Below are 17,210 nucleotides of genomic sequence, written 5' to 3'. Positions count from 1 at the left end.
GTTGCTGTAGTGTAGTGGTTATCACGTTAGTCTTACACACTAAAGGTCTCCAGTTCGATCCTGGGCAGCAACATGTTTGTTTTTTAACCTTAGCCTTTTTATTATTCTTTTAGGAAAACTAATGAAAAATACTTGAAAACTTTGAGTTTTAATGATAAAAACAAAATAAAGGGTAAAATGAATAGTACCATGATTGACTTTTAGTACAAAAATATGGTTTTTTGTTAAAACAAATAGTACCGGGAGATTTTCGTTAAAATTCCCTTTTTTTTTTTTTTTTTTTGCACTGGGTGCATGTTTTGAAAATTTTTATTTGATGAATCCCTAAATTGGTTGGGCTCTGTGGGGAAGTGGTTGCTTTTCACCTTTCTATTTGAGACTTCTTAGAACGGAAGTAACACGAATGTTATGCCTGAAATTATCTTTTAGTTTTACAATTATGAAGTGTTATATATGCCAATAATTGTTTACACGTTCGTTTAGGTTGTAAATGAGCCAAACTAAGTCGAATACTATAATACTCGAGCTCGGATTAAGACATTATCAAGACTTCACCTTCTGATAGCCACTTTCTCACTCAAAACCTTAGTTCATGTGAAATAGCTGAAAAAAGTGTATCAATACAAAAACTGAGCTTCATACCATCTTTCTTATCAAGATTAGGCCTCTTTGGTGTTATTACCCTTAAAAAACGTCCCCGTCCTACCATTTTTTGTGCACCCAATTAGCACCTTTCTGGCTTTCAAATCACATATCTTAATTCATCAAAAAGTGAATCATATACCTTAAAAAACCAAAAACAAAAAACAAAAGGTGTCATGCATCTGTGCATCTCAAATTTTCCAAAGCCCAACAGGCAACATGACCCCGTACAATAATTTCAAATCCGACTACACCATGGGATATACACACCCATATATTTGAAGAGACGAGACATTTAATTCAATTTTCCCATACACACCATGGAATTAATATACATCGTTAGAAAAATTAACAACTTAGAGCATTTTCAAATGAGATATCAAAAAGTCCACATCATTAATAACGGTAAAAAAAAAACCACATCACTAGTGTTTTTCAACGAAAATGTCAATTCTTATGTGGCATGACATGGAATGGCAGTAGTGGAAGTTGATGTCAAATTTGACAGTACCTTTATATCTATTTTTAGTAATTAATGTTTTTCATAATTTTTATTCTTATCTTTTGTTTTAAAAATACTAATTACAACTATAAAAAGTAAATAACGTAATAAATAATAGTTTAAATTTGACATATAGGTTGGAAAAAAAAATAAATAAACAATGTATCACATAAGTCTGCAAATTTAAATTTTATGTTTAAAATTTGACATCCCCTTTGGAGATGGTTTTAGGCCATTAATTTATTTAATTTTGTGGGATTTACCTTTCAAACGTGTATTAGGTCAATTGGTTAGAACAATGTTCCCCATTGCACTCCAATTTTGTCCCTCTTCTCATAGTCTTTGGCAAGATGTGACATTTTCACCATGCAGTGATCTAGGTAGTGTATCAATATTTTTTCGATTAGAGAATACACTTCAAAATGACCAATAACATAGCAAAGAACACAATTTTACAAATTGTGACAAGTTTTAGGCTTGGTTTGGTACTGAGGTGATTCTGAAAAAAGCTGGTATCAAAAAAAGCTGGGAGCTGTTTTTGTGTTTGGTAAATATTCAGTTTTTTCACAGTTTTGGGTAAAAAAAAGCCAAAAACAAGAAGCTGTAAAACCCAGCTTTGAAAAACTGGCTTTTTTTCACATCTGTTTTACATAAAAGTTTACTAAACACTATAATACTACTTTTTTTTTTCTTTTCAAAAGCACTTTTACAAAAAAGTTTACCAAACACTTTGCTGCTTTATTTCACAGCTGCTTATTCTCACAGCACAGCAGAAACAATTTTTTTTCAAAGCACAGCAATACCAAACCAGCCCTTAGCATCATGATAATAAGTAACTATAAATGTCACGAGACTAATTATTCGTGTCTTTGCTTTCCTTACTTTTGCCCAATTTTGTGTAGCAAATATTTCATCTTTCCTCTTAATTTGTTAACACAGCTACCAAGAGTCCATGACCATGAAAAAACCTAACCCACCAAAATATGTGAACCAGCTGATTAGTAGTAGTGATTAGGTACTTAATATCTCACCAAACCAAGTAATGACAACCATAAGAAAAATAACCAAAAGGATCACGACTTTTGTATCACACTCATGCAACACTAGACTAACCCATTTTGTTAATAATTTAGTTGAGTCCAATGTTAAAAGTTGGAGTAACTAAGCCAGCAAAACAATTGGCTAGCTGCAATTTCAATTGCAACAAGAATGGCCGGCAAATACCCATTTCTGGACAGTGCGACACCTAATTAAACAAGATTAATTAATTAACTAACTAATTTGTCTCTAAGCAAACAATGGCCTTACATATGTCAATGCTATGCCATTGGAGGAGCTCACAGCGCCTGTGGGTTTTTATTCGTGGCCATACAGCTGTGTGAAGTTGGAGAGCACGCCACACTACTACTTCGACATATCTAATTCGAGTATGTGAAGTGACAAGTGTCCACAAGTAGTCACATTCCATAACATGGGAGCCAAACCTGACAAAAACACTTCGTTTTCGTTAGGACATGTATGAATGGATCAACTTTTGTGTCGATGTTGTGCTGCATCGTTCTGATTGGCTATGGGGTACTTTGAACTGTTTGAGTGGTACACGATGTTGTATACTCTATGCAAAGAGGTCAATTTTTTCACTTCCGTGGACAAGGAAGGGATGTATCAAGGGATCCATGTCTACTTGGCAATCTTCATTAAATTATGAAGATATATTTCCCCCTTTTTTTTTTCTTTTTCTTTTTTTTTTTATATATATTTTTTTATAGATAAATGAACACTTAAATGTCTAAGTCAAAAATACGAGCATTTCTAGCAGTAGTAGGAATTGTGTGATCCCAAATATGGAGCCCATTAAAAAAAGTGTCCTAACTTTGTAATTACACGAAGAAAAAAGTTTGCCAATCTAAATACATGTTTTTTATGAGTCACTTAGTACTATGATCTAGTGGTATTCATCTTCACTTGTAAATGAGAGGTTTTATGTTTGATTCTCGCGAAAGACAAATTTGAATCTCATTATTATGGCTCGCCCATTATAAGGCTTAGCGCATTCCTCCACCCGTTTAGTATAAATAATATCGTTTTGTTTTTAAATAAAAATAAAAATTTTAGGATAAATTTCAACCTCCATGGGTTGCACAAATTTTGATACCACGAAAATGACTTAGAGTTAAAGTATCGCATCTTTACATATAAGCGAGTTCACGGGGCATCTACTTTTAATATTTAAAAAAAAAAAAAAAAAAAAGCCTAATCTAGGGCATCTTTATGGAGATAGAGATGTTTGGTATTCATAGGACTATAGGAGTTATAGATGATAGTATGGTAAAAATTTAGAGGAATGCAATTTTTTGTAAAATATTACAAAATATTTGATCATTTTAAATATTAGTAATGTACTTATACTAATCATATTGTATGCGAAATACAACTAGACTAAGTGTAAAATACTTCCAATTCATTTACCATGTATACGGCTGTATAATACAATATATGACGCGATTTCTATGAGTATTTGACATAAACTAAGCAAAGACTTATCGACCTTGTTATTTTCTTCATAATAAACTATTTCCTAATCTATATGATTGATAATTTGATAGAGTAGCAATAAAGAGAATCTTTATAAAAGAAGCAAAGTCACACTATTATTTAGTTAGTTAGCTCTCGTTTTGAGCATACACTGAATATTTAAATGTGGAGAAGAATAATGGGAGAGGATACATGACAAGGTAACCTCCCCACTACATGTGCCAATGTCAATGATTTCCCCTCTCTCTGTGTATTTGGACATCTCCATTCTCACGCAACCTGTCCACATGCTTCACTTCACACATTCACCAAAACGTGCACTTAGTAAACTCTCCACAACTTAGCTAGTAGTGTGAAAGTAACACTCTCTGAATTCATAATCTATATACAAGCATATACCAACTACAATTGTTTGTGCACACGTAAATACCAACTATAAATTATCTGTACTCACGCAAATACATATATAAGTTTGACGTCTTTGTAGCACAATACGTAAAAGATTTTAGAGTTCATTCACTTGCATCCGGCTGGTGATTGGCCTATGTTAACTGATGTCTTTGTAGATAATACTTGGACCAATCTAGCTAGGGTTACATTCTTGAAAATGTGACATATATGGAAAAGGAAATTCTATGACATGGTAAAAGAAAGAGTACTAAGGACAGAGGAACTCTGAATAATAGCTGATGATTGAGAACTGGGTGATTTGAAAAGCAGTGACCTATCACAGCAAATATGAGAGGGGATTGTGGGTCCTAACGAAGCATACAGAGAGAGAGAGAGAGAGAGAGAGAGAGAGAGAGAGAGAGAGAGAGAGAGAGAGAGAGAGGAGTGAGAGTGGAGCTTGTATAAGTCGAAGCTAGCCAAACCCTAAAAACAAAGGGGAGTGTGTGTGTGGTGTGAGAGAGCTGGAGTATCTGTCTTGGGAATATCAATGAATGTGTCATGGTGTGGGCCTCACTAGAGAGAGATGATGATTGATGATCTCAAATATAGTTAAAGTGACTTGCAAAGTAAGGGATCGCATAGTAGCACAGCAGCACAGTTGGGTAAATTAGGTACAACCGTTTAGAGAGAGTGTTTGTAAATATATAATTATATATGTTAGGCTTGGAACTAACTAAATTATCAGTGTATTTGAAACACAAATGGATACATTACGTATCATAATACAAATATTAAAATATTAAAATATATTTTTCTTTTTATATTATAACACGTAGTATCGTGGCTTATGTTTTGAATACATAAAAAAAAATATCTCTTGATTGATAAAATTAACATAGAAATTGATTATCTTGATAAAAAAAATACAAATTGATTATTATTGTTGTTTATTATGAATTAAGCTAAAAAATGGGAGTGAGAGAGAGAGAGAGAGAGAGATACATGTGGCCTGCAGTTGCCAACTTTGCTTGCTATCCATTACTTCTTGTCATTTAATAGAACAGACTGTGAAGTGAGAGGGAGAGAGCTTTTATAGGCTTTTTAGCTTTATTATTATTAATAATAATGTAATAAAAATATATAACACACCAATTCCAGGAGGAGAAGATGGAACCTAATCCATGACTTTTGGCTGTGGTGCTGGATGCTGCACTGCTGCCCAACCCTAGGCCCTTTGCTGCCGTGCCATCCCTCCCATGCCACTACATTCCCCCCCCCTCTTTCATTTTTTCTCCCTCTCTCTCTCACATAGTGTTTATGTGCATAGCTCTCCCACTTGAAAAGAACATAGAAAAAGGGAGGAAAATTGTAAAAAGAAAAAGATGCCTCATCACTCACTTTTCGTGAATGAAAGGCAACCATGAACACTAACCACTTACTTACTCAAAGTATTCAACTTCAACAATTTAGATGATTCAACAATTTTTGAGTGGCAAAGTAATATTCTAATTAAAAAAATCATCTATATGAATAGAAATGCGAGCTTTTGACTAGACGTAACTCACATTTACTTCATGATCCAACATTTGGTAGTAAAAAATTAAAAAGTAAAAAGAATAGATCAAAGAATTTATATTCCACAAAAAAACTCAACAATAGTAAAAATTGAAAATAACAATGCTTATAATTCACATTGAGATGAACTACTAATTAAAGATTCTTTTTCTTTTTCTTATTTTTCTTTCTCTCTTAATAATGACAATCCACCAAAGCAGGGGCGTTGAAGACAAGGGTAGCTTGTTGGGTAGGCACAAACTGAAACTTAGACTCACGATGATGGTGATGGTGGTGATGATCATGATCTTCTGGTGCAGGAAGGTTTAGATCCAGTGGGAGAACATTTCTCTGCAGTTTGGTACTTGTGCCAATCATATTATTGCTACTATTATTCACAGCCACATGTGTAGCAGTAGCACTACCACTAGCAGTGTTATTATTGGTTGCTGCAGATGCAGTTCTGTGCCTTCTCATGTGGCCACCAAGTGCTTGACCGGATGTGAACTCAGACCCGCAGATCGAACACTCATGAATCTTAGGCTTATTACCTACTTGGATTGGAATTGCAGGAGGTGGGCTGCTCTTATATTTGATTAACTGCTTGCTTTGATCTTCAAATTCCTCAAAAGTTGTAGCTGTGATGAAATGGTGGGTTGGTGGAGCCGCCGCTGGTGGTGATTTTTTTATCATCTCCTCCGTGCTACTCATTGACTTCGGTTTCTTGTGACTTGCTCTGTGGCCACCAAGTGCTTGAAATGAAGGGAAAGTTCTGTTGCATGTTTTGCACTCATAGACAAAAAAACCAGCCTTGCCCATGTTAGTATTTTGTGCTAATCTTTCTTCAATGGTCTGCTTTGGATTAACATGATCACCCTGAGCCAAGAGGATTAGGCAATTTGCCATGTCCTCTTCTTCTTCCGTGCTCTCATAAATCTCACCAGAAGTTGTGGGAGATGTGAATGAATTTCCACAATAATTGTAATCGTGATCTCCTCCTCCAATAGTACCAGCGCCACAGGCGCTGGATGAGCTAGAGGTGACTGCCACGGTGACCACCCCGTTTGGGGACTGAGGCCTCTGTCGCTTGGTACGCCTGCCCTTGATCATGATCATCTGTGACGCTTGATCATTGGTCACGACTAATTCTTCTTGGCCTTCCATGCTCACAAAAAAAAAACCCAGAATTTGGTTTTGACCAAGAGCTAGCTTAGAGAAAGAAGTATTAGAGGAGAGAGAGGAAATTGTGATAGGGGTTTGATGAGAACTAAGAAAAGGAAGGGCTAGGAGGGAGTGAGAGAGAGAGAGAGAGGAGAGAGAGAGGAGAGAGAGCAATGAAGGGAAGCAAGGAAAGAGGAGTGAGTGATGCTGTTATATATAGTGAATGGTGAGAAAGTTTTGTGGGGTCAAAAACCGCCCCTCCGCACACAGTTAACCATAAATAAGTCTGCCACCAAAATCTTCCTTGCGTTTCCAACCTTCGAAGTGTGACTACCAAGAAAAGTTTGTTCTATTTTCACGCGAATATATATATATACACACACACACACACATACACACACACAACACACACTGTACGTCAACATTTATTTCAATTGGAGAGTCATGTTCTCTCCTCTAGCATCATGAGAGTTATAAAGGAAAAGGAAGAGGCACATAATTTTAGAAAAATTAACGAAAAGTTCAAAAAAAATTTAATTTTAATGAAAAATGACAAATAAGGATGTAATGAATAGTACCAAAAAGGTAAAAATGTGATTTTTCGTTAAAAATGAACAATATCAGGAGTGTTTCGTTAAAACTCCTTATATTTTTACTAAGCACATTATTGATCATAACTCGTTTTAAAGTCAGATCTATACGTACGTATCAGACGTATTAACATAATAATTTTGTCACTAAAAAATATATATTATGTATGTAATTTATAATATAATGATCAGCAAATACAATCCATGCATAGACTTTTTAATGATTAGGTGGTGGGTTTGTTGTTTTATAGCTAAACTAAAATATATGACTCGTTGGAGTGCATGGCAAAAAGTTTTGCTTTCTATTATTGTTTAGTGTTTATACAATAATACTAAAATATGTTGTGTTAGTTTGTTATAAGAAGTTTTGTTATATTATTAGAGGAGAAAATAAAATGAGAGCGTTAGAGAGAGAGGAAACTAAAATTAAAATTATAATGGAGACACAGTTCAAGAATGTTTGGTACAAACGTTTGGAGTTGGTTTCACACTCTCTTTCTCATATCACATAGTAAGCCAACTAAGTCACGAATAAACACACCCATCAAAGCAAAGGAGGATTGCACGTTAAAAGCATGGCTACACCTCATTCACTTCATTTCTTGTTAAAGAAAAGTAGCACTACATCTTCATATATATTGAGTAATTGATGGGAGATTCGGGTGGCTTTCAATCAAACCCCTTATTACTTTTTTTTCTGTCAACTATTCTTTCTTTGGCACTTGCTCACTCATCTAAAGCTCGTGCCCAATATGTACCAGTAACCTACATTAGCTCTAAGTAGTACCTATACATATATGAATGAGGTTGCATCACCAACTAATTAAGCACGAAAGCTTTCGTTATGAACGTAACACTCTTATGTAATATTGTCCATTCACTCATACTATAACACATGCCTTATTTATTAATATTATATTCTAAAGTATAAACTCGTCATTCACTCATATTCTAATGCATAAATTAAATCATAACATCACGTGACAGTGCCACATTAACATCCAAAAGAATTTATTATTAAGCCACCAAAAGTGCCCAGCCTAGCAAGAAAAGAAAGGGATCGATACATCATTTAAGTAGTGTGCACAAGGAGTGCCCACATCAAGTAGGCTTTGGTTAAGTGATATATAAGTAGGGCATGTTTACCACACAATACAAGTATATATGCACACGGGTATTTTGTGACTAGCTATATCATCTTGTTTAAAAGCAGTAGTTTTGGGTGCACTTGCAGCTAATTAATTTGTGATGTCTACAAATACCCTCTTTTTCGTTTATAACGATTAATTCAACCATTGATTGTTCGTTTGAATTATTAAGAACTCAATGTATAAAGCTATTGGTGCAGCTAGCCGATTTCAATAATTAAAAAACCAATGCTTCTTAAGTCTGAAGGTTAGTTACCACTAGCATTATTCATCTTCCCTTATAAGTGAGAGGTCATAGATTCGATTTTCGTGGATGACAAGTTTGATACCAATTATTATGGCTAACTCATTGTGCGGCTTAACCTAATATCCCTTTCCTTAGTGTAAATAATATCGTTGTTTTATAAAATAACTATAAAACAAGTTTGAAGGTCCAGTTACCAATCAAATTCAAATGAGCACACAACGTAGTTGACAAACAAAAAATAAAAACTTAAGATACATCTTATTAGAACATAATTAGTGCTATATAATATTTTTCATGCTGGAACAATTGTTTGCAGTTCAAGTCCATTATTAGTTCAATAGTGAAGCTCCAATTATTCTAAAGAAGGGTTCGATTATCACAGAAAAGTTGATGTATAAAAAGTGGTTCGATTATCACATACTTGTTTGGAAACAGAAATATAATACGGCTGCAGTTAGAACACTGCCATGTGAAAGCATTATATTTTTTGGACCAAGTAAATTGTATTAAAAGATGTAAACAAAATTTCTTGGAGTATTTTGCAAAGTCGGTCATGAGATTTTTGAGATAGATCATGTGGGAAACTGGAAAAAAAAAAATAGTACATATAAACCACCGCTATATATGTGTATAATTGAATGGGTATTGCTATTCACACATCTCTTTTTACCTCCTACACATTCTTGTTAATTTTTGTCCGTTGATGTACTTCAATTCATTCGATCTGATGGCCAGAAATTGAAAGAGGTGTGTGAGAAGTAAAAACAAGTGTGTAGATAGCATCACCATAATTGAATAACAACGAGACAGTAAACATATTTCGTCCTGTATTGATGCCAATTAAAAAAAAAAAAAGTAATTTCTGTAACTAGTTCGAGATATAAGAGTGAGTTAACATATAGTTTTAAGATAAATTTAAATAATCCCTAATACATCACAACAAAGACTAAGTACCCGGGATTAAGTTGACCTAATTAACGAAGAAGTTGAGGTTTCATCTTGCAATTTATTGACAATAGTGCTGGGGAGCGTAGTCCAACTCTTTATAATTAAACATACTCCACAATATCACTTGCTCCTCACGTGTGACGACATTCAAGCCAACAAGTGTACACAAGTAAGAACATACTTATATATGACCATTTAACTTAACACGTGAGACAACATGCTCTAATACCATAAAAAATAAAAAATAAATTAAAGTTCCACCCTAAAATCAATTGGTAATAAGAGGAAAAACTCAATTCCTTATAAACAAATACAAAGTCCTTACCTTTTCAATGTGACAACACTCATATTCTCACACTAGATTACCAAATTTTATATATTATGGCCAAGATCATCAGCATCTTCATCGATCTTTATCATTAACTGGTTAATTAAATCCTTGAATTGAATTTTCAAATAAACGTTGTGGTTTTAACAACAAAATGAAAAATAAAACTTGCCCTGGAACTTATTCAAAGACCTCAAAGTGTTTATTTTTCTTCATGAAAATACGACCTACCTATAAAAAATTAAAAAAAAAAGAAAAAAAAAAAAGGAATTTGAGGCTTGGTGGGGGACTGAAGAAAGTTGAGGTTTCACCATAATTGGCAATATGGGGAGTAATCCAACTTACTTATAAGCCCGTGCAAGGTCTATTCTCTCATCAATGTGAGATTCATTCTCAACACGCCCCTTCACGTATGGCGAAATTTCAAACCTAACATGTGGGCAACACAACAAGATGACATGGAGCACGTGTGGTCGTTTGAATTTACACATATGACAACTTGTTCTGATATCATGAAGAAAGTTGAGGTTCCACCATAAAACCAATTGGCAATATGGGAAGTAGCCCAACTTACTTATAAACTCATGCAATAGCTCTTACTGATTGCAATACAGAAGCGGTTACTATGACAGTTATTTCAGGGATTTTTTTAGCGGTACCTTAGAGTATAGAATGCTTTGAATGTTTTAACTGTTAAATCTAATTTATAAATATAAAAAATATAAATTAAACGATTAAAACACCTAAAGTTTTGAATACTGCATAACATCCTAGAATTTTTTAGTTTTTTTATTCGATGCTCGACTATTAAATGGTTCAATTTTCATGACAACCGTATTAGATATTTTAAAATTAACAATGTACAGTGTCACAAGTTCACAACGACCTCTTATGAAAATGTTGCTTTTAAAATCAGAGTGAAGTCTGAGAACAACTACCAAAGTTTAGGTACCTTCTTCGGGACTTCATCTAGTGGTTCATGTACCGTTGACCCACTTATTTATTCCCAAGGAGCCACCCCCTTACTCATCTGGACAAGGATTGTCTGCACTTTTACTTTTGGTGTTTTCCTATTTTGTGTGATCACGATTAAGTCACGTCAACATTATATATTGTTTTTTCTTTTATAGAGATAATAAGACAAAAATGAATAGTAATATAAAATGTTGACGTGACTTAACCGTGACCACACAAACAGGAGGGCATCGGAAGTGAGAGGGCAGACAATCCTTGTCCCACTTCCGGTGCCCTCCCGTGCTTTCCTGTTTGTGTGGTCACGGTTAAGCCACGTCAACATTTTATATTACTATTCATTTTTGTCTTATTATTTTATAAAAAAAAAACAATATAAAATATTGATGTGGCTTAACTGTGACCACACAAAACAGGAGGGCACAGAAGAGTACCGGAAGTGGAAGGGCAGACAATCCTTGTCCTACTCATGCTACATTATTTGTTTGATGTATCACTTCCTTTATGCTTTCCTCAATAGCTAGAGTTTTTCAATTCCTTTGATAAATCAAAGCAAGTTACTTAGTCACTTAGATCCATACTTTTCAGTTAAGAATGATCAGTTGTGCAAATACATATTTGGCATATTAAGTGTTAGATTATTTGTTTTTTTTTTTTTTTTTTTGGTTGTTGTCAAAGTTAGATTATTTGTTGATTCATGAGACTTCGAGTGTATAGGCCGGCCGGGATCAATGAGCCAGATTAATTAGACTGCGACGTTAATATAATTTTAGGTTTTCCTTCACAATACAAGAACATAATATTTTAAACATACAATTACATATCTGTTAAAAGCCTAAAATATAACCCTCTAACCAAATGCGCGAGTTTGTTTGATATATCAGTTTGTTCTTTTATTGATTCATGAGATATTAGTTGCATTGTTGTACCATATTATCTCAGTCGGGCTGGACTAGCTTCAGGGATTAAGTTGGACCGGTTTAACTTGGACCGGTTTAGCTTGGACTAAGCAAGATAAAAATAATGAAGTGTTTGGTGGTGTGTGGGACTAAATTATGAATTAAAATATGTTTAGGGCCCAAATTATTCTTTTTATCATTTTTAATTTTGCCTTGAAAAACAAAAAACAACTATTATTATATTATAAAATATTATTTTGTAGTTAATTAATTTACGTATAGATTTCTTAAATTTGTTTAAATGACAAAAAAATTTAACTAGAATTGGTGGTTTTTGTTGTGTGAAATAATGACGAGGTCTTGGGTTGAAAACACCATGTGTGTTTATTTACTTTCCAATTTTTATACAAATTTCTTTTCATAAGAGTAAAATTTATAAAATTTGATTAAAAGATAAAAGTTTGACCATAAGTGGTGGTTTATGTTATTCAAAATAACCAAGGAGGTCCCGGGTTCAAAACATGTGTGTTTTTTTACTTTCCAACTTTTACGAATTTCTTTTCATATGAGCTTAACTTTATGAAATTTGGCTAAATGATCAAGAGGTTTAATCAAAAGCAACGGTTTTTTTTGTTTAAAATTAACGAGAGTTCTTGAGTTTGAAATGCTATGTGCATGTTTATTCTTTTCAAATTTTACGAATTTCTGTTTGGTTATTAATTTCTTTTTAATTACTAGCTAGTAGCCATGTGGCTTGTAGTTTTTAAACATTCGTTCCAATTCAAGTCTAACCTTCAACAAAGAGTAACGTGTAGATCAAATTTGTAAATCATATGATGTGTCACCAATTGGTTTAACTTAGTGCCCATTCATTGCTTATCCATATCAACTAAAGACTTGAAAGCATCATTATTTTTTTAGTCTCATATTGACAAGGTTAGTAAATAAGAAAAAAACACATCATGATTTATATTAAAACACTTTAAAAGTTCGAACAAAAGGAAAACAAAACTCATCATCTTTCTGTAAGCAGTATATGAATAATCAAACTACAACTCCATAGCAATCCAACACGACACCAGGGTTACCATAAGAATACTCGATTCAATAACTGGGGAAACAACCTGTACACTATAAGAGATCAACTTACCTGGAGGTATCGCCATTGTGAAGGCAACAGAAGAAGTCTTCTACTTCCAACACTCGTAAATACTCCTCACTAAGTGAATAGGGTTTTAGATATCAAAGAAGCCTTAGTGTGGAAGCAGGGACTTCAACTATTTATACAATCATTCATCATCAGAGATCCACTCGGTCCAGCCTATTATCAGAATGAGTGGTGATCTCTATCTCAATGAGTTTTAGTCCCATCATGACTCGATATACTAGTGCATATCTGATAAGGATCAAAATAGGGCAGCTACAATACATGAAACTCCACGACTCTTATCGCATTAGGGCTCTCAAACTTCTTGTGTTTAACATAACCAGTACAACTAGTTATGCGCCACACAAGCAGTCCAGTTGTAATCTCATTGTCATTCAAACAAGGTTTTACATTCTCCCACTTGAATGTCAATGATATGCCTCAATACAATAAGAATCACGATGATCATTGAGTTCACAAAATCTTGCAACTGATCATTAAGAAAAATATAGGACCACAGAAAACAAAGCACGCATTGCTTGCACTTTGCACTCTGTGATCACATACATATTTATCATGAAAACACTATGCCACCTTTAAGAGTCATGATGTCAAGAACTAATAATTTATACCGTCATATATCAGTTCCACATAACAAACTGAAATGATTCCAGTACCAAAGTCGTTTGTCGAAGCATAATCAGCTATTTAAACAAGTCAATAATAACAATGAGTTGCACGGCAACTAACAACTGTCAACAATAATAAAGATAACTGCAACAAAGCCAACGCAGTTCATGGAGTGCTTACTTCCACTCATTAACGGAATCAAAGAGCTCTCTCACTCCCATGTTGTAAACATGTTTCTTGAAGACTCCCACTGGTAAGGCCTTTGTCATCGGGTCAGCCACCATTAAGCTCGTGTGGATGTACTCAATTTTGACAGTCTCTTTCTTTACTTCATCTCTCACTTTTAAGTACTTAATATCCATCAATCTACTAGCATATGACCTTTTGTTATTCTTTGAAAAGAAAACTGCAGCTTTGTTGTCACAATACAACTTGAGGGGCCTGTCAACATTGTCAATGATTTCCAATCCTTTCACCATGTTTTTAAGCCAAATGACTTGTTAAGTTGCTACATAGCACCCTATAAACTTAGCTTCCATGGTTGAAGATGCAATACCTTTCTGTTTTGCATTTTTCCACGATACTGCACCATTAGCCAACAGGAAAATGTAACCATTAGTTGATTTTCTGTCGTCCACACATCCTGCCAAATCTGAATCTGTGAATCCCACCAACTCCAGCTTGTCCACATAACTGTAAGTTAACATGAAATCTCTTGTTCTTTTAAGATACCTCAGTACCTTTTTCGCTGCAACCCAATGAGCTGTACCAGGATTTGATTGAAACCTACCTAGAACACTTACTGCAAAAGCCAAGTCCGGTCTTGTGCATACTTGGGCATACATAAGACTCCCTACAAGAGATGCATAGGGCTTATCCTTCATTCCCTCATTCTCTAATTCATTTTTGGGACACTGATCACTACTCAGTTTGTCTCCTTTGCCAATAGGCAATTCTCCATTCGAACACTTGTCCATGTTGAATCTTTTAGTGACTCTGTCGATGTACTGCCTTTGGGAGAGACCAAGAGACTTCTTAGCACGATCTCTTATAATTTCTATTCCCAAAACGAATCGAGCTTCCCCCAAGTCCTTCATGTCAAAGTTTTTAATGAGCATACTCTTAGTTGTTTGTAGTAGGGACATATCGAAGCTGGCTAATAATATATCGTCCACATACAACACTAAGAATATAACCTTTGAGCCAAGGACTTTCAGATAAATACACTCATCCATCTTGTTTTCTTGAAAACCTGAAGCTGTCATTACCTGATCAAATTTCTTATTCCATTGCCTCGAAGCTTGTTTTAAGCCATATATAGACTTATTCAACTTACAAACCATCGTTTCTTTCCCCCTTTCAACAAATCCAGGTGCTTGTTACATGTAGATATCTTCTTCAAGGTCTCCATTTAGGAATGCCGTCTTGACATCCATTTGATGAAGTTCTAAATCAAAGTGTGCCGTGATAGCTAGGATTATTCTCATGGAATCTTTTGTTGAAACTGGAGAAAACGTCTCATTGTAGTCAATTCCTTCCCTTTGTGTAAAACCCTTCGCTACTAGCCTTGCTTTGTGTTTGTCAATGTTGCCTTGTGAGTCTCGTTTTGTCTTGAACACCCACTTGCAACCAATAATTTTTGTTATCCATGTTGGCTGTGGAACTAGACTCCACACATTATTTTTCTCCATAGACTCCAGTTCTTCATGCATGGCTTGTTTCCATAACGTTGATCGTGCACTTGATATGGCTTGATTGTAGGACAAGGGAACATCTTCATCACCTATAGTGTGTTCTGCCTCATTTAGGTACACGAAATCAGGCAATAATGCTGCTTTACGTACCCGCTGTGATTTTCGAACATTCGATTCCAAAATTGTAGTGACTGGAGCATTCATGAGATCTTCTTCAGTTGGTTGTACTGGTGCATGTACTTCATTTTCTTGGGCATCTGCATGGGTCATGTGTTCCTCATTTGCTATCTCATCTTTATGGGACATATGTGAACCGTTATGAAGAGAACGTGGCTGCATGGGAATAATGAGAGTGGATGCGTGCTGATCAGGTAACTCACTGTCAAGTGGGATTTCTTCAAAATCTGGGGATGAAGCTGCTGATTTACTGAAGTCAGTCTCATCATCTTCTTCAAGAAATCTTGCATTATGTGCTTCCATGACCCTCGAGTGACTGTTAGGGCAATAGAATTTATACCCTTTAGACTTCTCAGAATACCCAATGAACTTGCAACTGATGGTTCTTGGATCAAGTTTCTTCTCTGTTGGATTATAAAATCTAGCCTCGGTATTGCAACCCCATACATGAAAGTGGTTAAAACTCGGTTTCCTTCCAGTCCAAGCTTCGAATGGAATCTTTTCCACGGACTTGCTTGGTACCCGATTTAATATATAGTTTGCAGTTTTCAGTGCTTCTCCCCAAAGAAACATTGGAAGCTTTGAATGTGCAAACATGGATCTGATCATGTATTTTAGGGTTCGATTCCTTCGTTCAGCAACTCCATTTTGATGAGGAGTCCCAGGGGTAGTATACTGAGCCACGATGCCATTTTGTTCAAGATAAGTTGCAAAAGGTCCTTTGTGTTGTCCAGCCTCAGTGAACCTGCCAAAATACTCACCACCTCTATCGGATCTCACAATCTTAATGTGTTTTTCTAGTTGTTTTTCAACTTCCAAATGAAATGTTTTAAAACAATGCAAGGCTTCAGTTTTTTCAGAAATAAGAAAAATATGTGCAAACCGTGAAAAATCATCAATGAAGGTTATGAAATATGATTTTCCACAGATGGTTTTAATTGGAAAAGGTCCACAAATGTCAGTGTGTATAATTTCCAATAGACATTGGCTACGGTTTGACCCTATTTTCCTAGTGTTAGTGAGCTTTCCTTTAAAACAATTAATACACTCTTTAAAGTTGCTGAAATCAAGTTGTGGCAACAAGTCTTGTTTTGTAAGTGTGATGATCCTTTCTTTAGAGATGTGCCCCAACCTTTTGTGCCAAAGCATTGAGGTTTTTGCATGAGAGAGCACTTGTTTAGAACCAACACTTTGAACATTAAAACATTCAATCTCATAAGTACAATTCATTTGCCACATATCAACTTTGAGATTAGCTTCACCAAGCAATTTATTCGAGTCATTTGAATGGAAAAACTTTACACTTTGACTGTCACCCACAAATGTAAAGCCGGACTTAACTAACTTAGATGCAGAAATTAAATTCCTTCGCATGGAAGGTACATAGAGTACTGGACTCAACTCTAAAACAAAGCTAGAGGAAAAAATTAATTTGACATTTCCTATGGATTCGACAGCAACTTTGCTCTCATTCCCTACATAGACATTGTAGACTTCATTGTTTATCACCCTTGTTTTTGAGAAGCCCTGCAAGGAATTGGTTATGTGAATAGAACAGCCCGTGTCAAACCACTAACTATTAGGGGGAAGGTAAACTAGATTGGACTCAACACACACGAAAACATTTATTTCATTACCTTTCTTAA

General features: G+C 35.0%; 2 protein-coding genes and 1 non-coding gene across 3 annotated transcripts; 1 reads left to right on the top strand and 2 right to left on the bottom strand.

Moving 5' to 3' along the window:
- TRNAV-UAC (transfer RNA valine (anticodon UAC)) lies at positions 1 to 73 on the top strand. Its single transcript has one exon. It is a non-coding gene; the product is annotated as a tRNA-Val (tRNA).
- Positions 74 to 5,686: 5,613 nt separating this feature from the next.
- Positions 5,687 to 6,951, bottom strand: LOC137716327 (zinc finger protein ZAT5-like). Its single transcript, XM_068455766.1, has one exon. It carries the CDS (start codon positions 6,785 to 6,787, stop codon positions 5,819 to 5,821), a length of 969 nt encoding a protein of 322 aa, XP_068311867.1. The 5' UTR covers positions 6,788 to 6,951; the 3' UTR covers positions 5,687 to 5,818.
- Positions 6,952 to 13,869: 6,918 nt separating this feature from the next.
- Positions 13,870 to 14,790, bottom strand: LOC137714338 (secreted RxLR effector protein 161-like). The gene is made up of 2 exons (XM_068453578.1): positions 14,250 to 14,790; positions 13,870 to 14,162 (listed from the first exon to the last, which is right to left on the bottom strand). The coding sequence occupies exons 1-2, from the start codon at positions 14,788 to 14,790 to the stop codon at positions 13,870 to 13,872; spliced, it is 834 nt and encodes a 277-aa protein (XP_068309679.1).
- Between the last annotated feature and the right edge of the window lie 2,420 nt (positions 14,791 to 17,210).

This window comes from Pyrus communis, chromosome 14, assembly GCF_963583255.1.
Source record: "Pyrus communis chromosome 14, drPyrComm1.1, whole genome shotgun sequence".
Classification (NCBI taxonomy): Eukaryota; Viridiplantae; Streptophyta; class Magnoliopsida; order Rosales; family Rosaceae; genus Pyrus; species Pyrus communis.
This window is presented reverse-complemented; position numbering and strand designations above follow the sequence as displayed.